This window comes from Ascaphus truei, chromosome 1, assembly GCF_040206685.1.
Source record: "Ascaphus truei isolate aAscTru1 chromosome 1, aAscTru1.hap1, whole genome shotgun sequence".
Lineage (NCBI taxonomy): Eukaryota > Metazoa > Chordata > Amphibia > Anura > Ascaphidae > Ascaphus > Ascaphus truei.
The window spans coordinates 120166901-120177044 of record NC_134483.1 but is presented as its reverse complement, the minus strand read 5'-3'; the positions used below and the strand labels follow the sequence as shown (position 1 = coordinate 120177044).

Here is a 10144-nt window from a genome sequence, read left to right as displayed (position 1 = left end):
GGAAAATAAAGATTTTGCGCCGCTACCGCCGCTGAAATGTATGTGTATGTGTGTGTACAGTATGTGTGTATCAATTTGAATAAATAACAATTATTTTTATTGTGCAACGGTTTTTTTTAATTTGAAAAATATTATGTAATACATTATTAACTAATACACACATATACACACACACATACACACAGACCACTTGCTTGTCGCTCACCGTATAGACACAAAAAGCGTGCTGCACGTGTACATGCTTTCGCACAGGCACGCGCACAAACCCGCACACTCGAGTATAGAACAGCCCTCAATGGTAAAGCAGCGGGAGAAAAACAACTGAAAAAAAAAATAGAAACGTCCTTTTGAATAAACTGAATTTACAATGGTGAGCATTTGCATGAACAATTAAGGCAGTCATTCTATATCTGCCGAAGTGGCCGTTCAGGCATATATAGAATAAGGCTCTAAAGGCACGATGTATGAAATCACATAAACAGATGCTGAGTATCCATTTTGTTCTTAGTGTTGGTACATGGTATCTTTCACTGACAGAGTGCATCACATCAACAGATGATTTGAACAAGTGGTCTATGAAGAGTTACAGGATAAATTACGGGGTGTTTTACAATGGGATGTCATTATTTGCACCTCTAGTCAAGATTCTGCTGACTTTCTTTTTCTCCAATTCAATTTGTTAAGTCAGAGATGGTGTTAACGTCTCTGCTGTAGATATGAGCTCCGTATAAGGCTGCGGCCCCGCTAGCGCTGATCGCGCTTATGCTTGAGAGCGGTTACGTCACCAGCTCTCCAAGCATCCAAGTGTCCTTGCTATTTCATAAGCGCGCATGGGGGGGGGGGGGGCTTTGCGGGCAAGTTGAGCGCGCTCGAAAGTTACATTTTTTTTATTTACCCAAGCACCAAGCATGAGTGGGGACTACATATAGATATATGTAAGTAAAAGCGGCAAGCGCCGCTCACTCAGCGCTAGCGGGGACGCAGCCTAAGGAACACGATTACTAACTTTTATGTTACATACCAACGCTAGAGAAAGCTTCTTGATATGCTATCCCATATACTCACTCCACAAAAGCAAGTAAGCCACTTCTGGTTTTCCTGCTCTTCACCAATGTTAAATGATTCACCATTATGTCCTAATATAATTCTTGCTTATGCACTAGACGTAATGATAAATATCTTGATTAAAACTTGTATGGACTTTACTGTATATAAATGTCTTTATATGAAGTCTTCAAAATGCATATATATAGTAAATAAGCAAGAATTCCTCCATGTGCTCCCAAGTTTCAGCCAATAAGAGCAAATACAAATATCACTTTTGAGCACATTCACGTCTCAGACAGGTTTGCAACCCTGCTTTTCACCATTATGTCCTGCGCATACAATGTTTTCACTGCAGCCAGGGTTTCTGGGAAATGACATGCAAATGAGCACACAGTGTCACATTTTGCCAATAAGAGGAAAGACAGAGAATGGAATTCTCAGCGCCCCGACAACTAGGATCAAAGTTAACTAATGGCAGTGACATGTTTAAGTGATAGAAGGAACACAGGGCACAACGGATTTGAAATCCAAACTCATTTATTGAGCTCAGTACAGTTTGTTTCAAGGTGTGTTTGTGACGCTACATTATTTTGATTAAAAAATATCCTGATACTTTTATTACCTTGTTTTTAAAACACTTTGTGTTCTGTGTTTCGGTTCATGTGTACCACTACAAGATCTAGATCTAGTGTTTTGTTTGCATTAACCACCACAATCCACTGAAAACAGTTAGTATAACTAAATATTACAAAAATGTTAACTTTTTATTGAATTTTAAATATTGTTCGTTCTCTGAAGTTTTTTAAAACAGAAAATATATTAAGCGTGAACTTTAATTTTACAAGCTGAACCATTTTTTTTTCTTTAATATAACAGGAGAGACAAAACAGTGCTCACATCTACCACATTGATGCATAGCTTTAACTCACCAAGTTTTTCTAAGACACAATATATGTCAACTTAACTGGTATGAAAAGTATGCGGAGCACAAACACTGTGACTGAACAAACTTCTGTACTAATTTCCTAATTCATGTACATAACATCACAGATACAAAGTTCTCTTTCTAAAGTCCACTGTAATGAGAGACAAAAAAAAAGCATCAAGAAAGAAAACAAAACTTTTTAAATGATGCCTAACTTCCCTTTGTTTATATTGGTAAAATATAGGAAAGTTGCCAAAATTAAAAAGTTTAGAAATCAGAGACATGTCAGACTCGTCGTAAAGAGATATCGCAGTCCTCTGTGGACTTGTTTGTAAAGAACCGTTTCCAACACCACAATGACTACTAAATCGATGTCACTGATGTTTAACGGGAATCTGTGTGTTTTTTAAACACTTGATAAAACAGAACAAACATTCTGAGCCCTTAGTTTATAATTTTTTTCAAGGTACTGATTTGTGATTTAAAGTACAGTACACAAATAGCACACCTAACTGGAATGTACACTGTGAAATAGAGGAACATATCGAGCTACATATGTCCCTCTTCTAAACTGGCCTCTTCCAAACTGTACATTTTGTTACAAAAATAGAAGTTTTACTTGACATCCAAAAAGTTTCAAGTTTTAATAAATAAATATACTATCAATGCCCATAGTATGAGTGGAAAAATAAATACATATCTTACAAAGAAACAAGAAAAACAAACTGAATTTGAACCCTAGTAAAATTAGAGTTCTAGCTTTTCACACTTTGACTGTAAAAGTCCATTGGATTTTCCCTTCATTCTATGGGCATTTACAAACACAATTGTCTGAATTGCAAATTGATTACAATATGCAATGACTACATTGTTTCATAACTATTTATCAAATTCTAGCAAAAATACAATTACGTTTATATTTAGAAAATAAATATATACCATAAAAACCTTTTTCAAAGCTTTAACAGATTTGTGAGTTGTGATTTTTGTGTATGTAATACACTTGCAGACAACCAAAAAGAATGTCTACATATGTCTGGCTCAGCGCTTGAACCATGTGTTATATTATGAATGTACCTACTGTATGAAATTTGGAGTGAAGGCTTCAGCTCTCCAATACTTGCTATAGATATGATTGATCAGATATCTCAGCACATCAATGTCCCAATTTGTACATTAAACTGTTAAATTGTATTACATTTCATTACATCTCCCCGTAGTATGAATGTACCATAATTATCAGTATCGTTTAAATATCAAGACCATGTTCTCAAAACTTTATACCAAAGTTTTACTCATAGGGAGACAAAACATTATTCAGGTACGGTTACTTCTTTTAAAAAAAAAAAAAAATTAAAAATTAAATACATTTAAAATATTTTCCTTAAGTTACACATTACTGGAATATACAAAAATACATCTAGGACTTAGTGCAATATCAATAAAATGCAAGATGTATAAAACTCAATGTCTTGCTTAAGACCAACTGCAATAAATAAAAAGTGAACTTCGGTCTAAGCACTTTATGATAATTTATTATTAAATACACAGTTATATTCAAGGAGCCAACTTGATGTTAAGTAATAATCATTCATATAGACCATCTAAGAAATCTGAATGATCTACCTTCTAATTGTTAACAAACAATTCAATCTCACAAGTGCATTTATATGCCAAATAAACCTGAAGGTTATTTACCCTCGTCCAAGCATTCCCTTGCATTTTATCATACAAATTGCCATCACCGATAATGTTTAAATAGCATGTCAGGCACAGTAATGTGATTTTTACTAGCATCCCTAAACTATTTGTTATGGCAAACACATTTCATTTTCTGACCAACCAACATCATACATTATTATTTTCATTCCAATCACTTATTTCTTTATGAATATTCTAAAACAAATATTAAATTCAAATGAGTTATTTGGTGTAGTACACCTTAAAAACAGACGGCCAAGTTTAGTGCACCACCAACATAAAAAATATATTCTGAATTCACCATTTCCCAAAATATTCGCTTGAACAAACAAGGTCACTGTGAACTGAACTGGAAACTCTTGGCACAGGCCTGTATAATAAATGTTTTGCATAAAGTTATATTCCTATTTACATTCTAGTTTTTTTTTCAGGAACACACCCTGGTTTTGAACAAATGGACTAACTCTTGTTCCTAAACGCCTACATCTTCATGGCCCTTTGATTAGCCACATAAAATAAACAAAAACAAACACAAAAGTACGCCTTCTGCATTTCTGTATTCGTGTGGAACAAAAAACAAAAACAAATAAACCTGTCCAGCGAGATAAATACAGCCTGGGTAGAAGGGGGGAGTTAGAATACTTCTCAGAGGTACAATTGTCACTCCGTCGTCTTGAAAAACAGAAAGAATCCTTCTCACCCTACGATGTAGTTTGTACGATGGGTTCAATAAAACAATACGCTGGAGAGGCGGTGCCTTCCAAATTACCCCGTGGTAAATACTCGTTTCACAAATCCGGATGTACAGCATAGGGAAATGCAGCTTGTCAAGTCTTCATACTTTAACCACACATCCTCATCCCAGAAAGCAGCTGGAGGCACATGTGCATGTCTCGCTGGCCACTCAATGTGAAGGGCAAACGCCTGCATGTGTGCTCGCTTCTCCGTTATCTGTCCCTCCTACCATCATCTTCACAAACCGAAAGCTCATCTTCTTAGAGAAACAACAAAAATAACATTTGCAAGAACAGGGCCTTGAAAGTGTTTGTGTGTGTGTGTGTATATATATACATATACTGTACATACACACCGCCCCAACTATTACTCTGCCTCTCATTTTCAACCGGTTCCACCTGCATTCTCTCCTCTTCTTGATCCTTTCACCTGGAAGCCCCTCCACCCTCCCTCCCCCAAAAAAACATATCCATATATATATTTTCATCTTATTCCCTCACATCTTTGCCCCGTGTGTTTCAGCAGCGGGTGCTCTCCCCGCTCTCGGGGCCCGGCTGTGTTTTGGAGCCGGCTATGTGGCAGCCGCTGGTGACATGGCTCAGGACCTTGTGCTTGAGCTGGGACACCTGCTCCCGCAGCAGGCTGGCGGTGGAGGCCAGCTCCGAGTTCTGGGACTTCAGCACCTTCACCTTCTCCTCCAGCCGCGCGATGCGCTCCAGCTTCCGCTTGCGGCACTTGGAAGCGGCGATCCGGTTCCGCAGCCGCTTCCTCTCCGCCTTGATCCTCTCCTGGGTCTCCAGGTCGATGGGGGAGAGCAACGGCGGGGAGCCGCCGCTAGGGTCTCCTCCTTCCCCTGCCCCGGGCGGCGCCGGAGGAGGCTGGGACACGTCTGGCACGGTCTGCGGCTCGTCCAGGGAGCACCTCCCCGGGTGCAGGCGGCTCAACCCCGGGAAGGGCAGGTGCACTGCGGCTTGTGGGGATTGCGGCGGGAGAGGGGGGCTGAGCTGGGCAGTGGCGGCCGGGTTGAAGCTGCTGAGGTTGGTGTAAACCGGCACCTCCCCGGCTGGGTGCAGGGAGCGCGCCGGGTAAGAGGGTGACCCGGCCGCCAGGGCAGAGGGGGAGATGGGGGTCCCCAGCAGCTGGTTCTGCTTGTGCAAGTCGGCCAGGGCCTTGACGAAGCCGTCTGCGAAGCCCTCCTGCTCCTGCGTGATTACCTGCTGGCTGCGGTACAGGAAGGGGTGAGGGCCGGCGAGGAGCCCCGCGGGAGGAGCGCAGGAGGCCGGGCCGGAGGCGCTGCTGGGAGCGGCTGACAGCCCCTGACAGGCGGCCTGAATGAGGAGGTGATCGAGCTCGGGGGAGGAAAGCTTCAGCAGATTGAGGGCAGAGGATGAAGCGGGGAGGAGAGACACATCGGAGGAAGAGCTGCTGCTGCTGCTGCTCCGGCTACTCCCCTCCGCTACACCAGGGACAACCCCAGCAGCTGCCGGTGCTGCAGCTCCTCCTCCTCCTCCTGCTGCTGCTGCTGCTGGGCTGAGGATATTCCCCGCCGCTGCCGCCCGGCTGCCCGCAGAGGGGACGCGCAGGCCGTTACTGCCGCTCCCTTGCAGCAGCTTCAGCGCTTCGCTGCCCCGGGTGATCACCTCCGGGAAGCCCGGCGCCTGGATGACCGGGGGAAGGACAGAGGCCACTATAGTCGTCGCCATGTTTTTCTTCTTCAGGCTGCTAGTCTTTATCATGATGTTGGCGCCCATCAACTTGTGCTCGGGGTACCTAACCCCGGGCTCCCCCGCACCGGCTCGGTGAGCTCCTTGGTGGGAGTTGCTGTTGTCGTATCCCGAAATATGTGCAAAATCCTGTAGGTTTAGGGCATCCTCGTGGTAAAAGGCGGGCTCCATTTTCACATGGTCGGTGGTGGTGCTGGTCATCATCATACTTTCTCCTCCTGGGCTGCTTTTTATTGTGCTTATCTTTTATGTTATTGATTCTATATTTTTTCTCACCACTAAAAACTCCAGTGGAGGAGCGAATAATGCAGAAGTGGAGGGCGAAGGGGGTGTCACTGGGGCGCCTGCAAAACGTGCCGAGAAATGCAAGCAATAGGAATAAATCAATAAATCCAAAGATCGTCCCTTTCCTTATCCTGAGTGACCTAGGAAAGAGAAACACAGATAATAGTGCAATATTATCTGCAGTATACACATCATGTGTCGCCAACGTGCAGCTCAACAAAAGTAGTTACATTACTATAAATCAAACTGCAAAACGTAATGCATTTATGTAATCTATACACACTCCTTGTCATTTTCCCCCCAAATTTGAATATGCATATATATGTACACACACACACTTATACAGTATACAAAGGCAGACACGAATACCGATATATACTGTACTGTATGTCACAACGCAAATCTACTAATGTTATGGTAATTTAGAGCCAGTTGCATTACATACTTATTTTTATACGCTCAAACACATAATACCTATATATTTGCATTAGCATTAATTAGCATTAGATTAGTAGATTAGCGTTGCAATTATGCGCAAAATCATTCCTCATACTTATTCTTCAATCGAAACATTTGCTAGATTGCATTACAATAAAGCGCACCGCGTAGTAATGCAATGATTAACCCACGCAAGGCATAGCCCATTACCCCGCAGTAGAGTAGGATGCATATATTCTGTTATATATCTGCAGGTGCTGCAGTCAGTCTCTCATCTCCCTCCGCACAGTCACCCTCTCAGAGCGCAAAACAGGAAACCGAAAAGCAGGGGCATCAGCTTTTCTTTAGAGACCCGTGATTTCTGGAAACTGGGGAATATTTCAAGGGGAGGATCAGGCTACTGATGCAGGTCTTGCTGAAAATCCCCGTGGATTGTGCGAGGCAGCGGAGTGTAAAGAAATGAAGACACGATATGACTTGACTTTTAAATGCATGGGTCTCAGGAGAGAGTAGCATGCAAATTGTAACCTAGGGGAATTAGGCTATTGATTCTTCCCGCTCTTGATGGTTTTAAATAAGTTGTGTTTCTCAGAGCAAATCGGCAATCGTATTTTCCATGTTCATATTTAGCAAATGCAGCTACTCACCGTTTGACTACCCTCTTCCATTTACTAAGGTATGTTAAGTATCTCTCCCTCTCTCTGTCTTTCTACTGTATGTCGTTCTCATGTTGCATTTCCTGAAACTCCTCCAAGGGAGCTGATGTCAAGTCTGCACAAGCTCCTCCCTTCCCCTTATTCCTATTAGAGCAACAACTGCATCGTCTATGATTTATTTATTTATTTTTTTGCGCAAGGGATTGGTACTGAAATTCCCTTAGCAACATTGGGATCTGTGTTTACATGACACATTGGTTATAAAATATCAGCTATGTGCCATCATATCTTTATAGGATTCGTTATCACCTATTTATTAGCGCTATGTTTATTTCATGAAGTGGAGCTGCATCCGTGTGTCTACAATACAAACATTATAAATCAATGTTGAAATTGGTTCACTCACACATTGTCTCTCTGTGTCTCTTGTCACCTTGTGTCTCTGGCTCTCTCTCTAGACATAAATGTGTGCAGGCAGATTAGTCTCTCCTTTTTGATAAATCCGGTGCTTTTCCAACACAGTGCCTACAGCACTGAACCAATTGATACATTTTGGTACCTTACCCCCTAAATATCGCCATATAATACAGATGTACCAATGGTTATTGCTCCTGCTGGTGCATTGTGGTGAGATACAGTATTCTGTGATATTCTGGGTTATCACTGCCATTGAATGCTATAGAAACTCTGTGATATTCTGATATAATTCAATATGTTGTGCTGTACATATAAATCAAGTTATTTATTAGTAACTTACACTTTTTGTCCCTCCACTAAAATGACATGGATCTTCCATTTGTTTTTTAATGAAACGTAAGATTTTCTTTCTGAGCTGTTCAGGAAAAGCAGAGATCCACTTGCCATTCACGTCAGGAGTGGTACCCAAATTGTCACAGATGGATGATGTTGGCAGATGTGTGTCTTTCAAATATTCACAGTGGAAAAGACAATGGGATATTTTCAAGGGAAATACCTTGAGAACTTATGTACATTTTGAGAAAATTCATTACTCTGAACACGTCCACATGGGAGATGTTTTCATTCATTCATACATTACACCGGACTAAGCTACAACCATAACACAGCCCAAAAGACATAACTAAAACGTATGGGTATATTTTCTAAAGTCTCCTAGCTGCAAAACTGGTTGATAAACAGCATCAAATCTTACACACACAAAAATGACAATGAGTGTGTTTTTTTTTTTTACAATAACACCATCATCCTGCTGCTTATTTGCACATCCTCACCCACCCTTGGGTCACCTCTCGCCCTCCCCACACCATGTCACTCTTTGGCTAAAATTCTTTTGCCCTCTCTTTGAATTGAGAAACAAGAAAGTTTTAACCCTTTGAGTGCCAAAGAGTGACACCAGACTTGGCTAGGGGTGGTTGGGTAATTGGGCAGCATATCGTATATGGGGGGTAGAAGCAGAGGGTGGTGGAGGGTTCGACAAGTGGATGATTAGGATACGGCAGTGAGGGAGAGAGGCAGGCGCAATGTAAGTGCGTGTAGTATGTATGTATTGTGTATTTGTAAATGACAAATTGTTTCGCACAGAAAAACAATGAAAAAAATAAAGGACTTATTTTTGTGAGATGTATTTTATTCCCCCTCATATTTTTTCCTTTCCCTAATTCTGATTAAAGTAAGTTTGTCATATGTTAATGCTTATACAGTGTATACCTACAGTATTAGTGTGTGTGCAGTTTATGTGTGTGTTTGTGGGGGTGTAATATTCATGCATGTATTTCGACTCTCGGAATATTTTGGACAAATACATTTTTTATAAAATAGCTCTTCTTCCTTGAAAGATGCAGAACCCTGACCTAGGTAAACGATGGAAGGATTGATTTTTCATTATGCTGCTTTGTTGTGCAAGTACTTTAAGGTCAAGCTTGTATTTCACAATGATGCCATTTTCTAAAGATGTTAAAATGAGTGGGGGTGAGCTCAAATGTATTTTGGTCTTGTTTGTGGCAAGTTTGATGTACATTTGAGCAACAGATATGAGGCTGAAAAAAGCAACATGACACACACACACGTACGTATGTGTGTGTGTGTGTGTGTGTGTGTGTGTGTGTGTGTGTGTGTATATATATATATATATATATGTATATGCATGCAAATACAACTGTATGCTCATCTGCATATCTTAGGCAGGTCTGCAACCCCGCCTTTCCCCATCATCACCCAGCATACAGCACTTCCACTGCAGCAAGGGATTCTGGGAAATGACATGCAAATGAGCACACAGTGTCACTTTTTGCCTCAAAAACCATTTTTAACATGGTTCCCTATAGGCTTAAGCTTGCTGCATGGTCACAGCTTTGAGCACAGCCAGGGTTAAGGTGCATACCCAGAAAACCACCCACAGACAGCCGTTTCGACCTTGATGGGTCTCATCAGTGTGGGGTTGATTTTAACTGGGTATGCATGAGAGGCTATGGGATAGGGTATACCATAATACTGAGTTAAGTTATGGGGAGTAAAAAAAAGTGACAAAACCCCTCCTATATATATATATATATATATATATACAGAGCTGCCAACGGGGGGGTCTGCTGGGGTTGGCGTCCCGGGCCCAGTGAGTCAGGGGGCCCGCCCACGCCCGGGCCCCCTGCGCGGCCATG

General features: G+C 41.8%; 1 protein-coding gene across 1 annotated transcript; it reads right to left on the bottom strand.

Annotated features, from left to right (window-relative positions):
- Positions 1-1114: 1114 nt before the first annotated feature.
- On the bottom strand, positions 1115-7620 carry LOC142491523 (uncharacterized). Its single transcript, XM_075594208.1, has 2 exons — positions 7503-7620; positions 1115-6557 (listed from the first exon to the last, which is right to left on the bottom strand). The coding sequence occupies exon 2, from the start codon at positions 6337-6339 to the stop codon at positions 4927-4929; it is 1413 nt and encodes a 470-aa protein (XP_075450323.1). The 5' UTR covers positions 6340-6557; positions 7503-7620; the 3' UTR covers positions 1115-4926.
- Positions 7621-10144: the final 2524 nt, after the last annotated feature.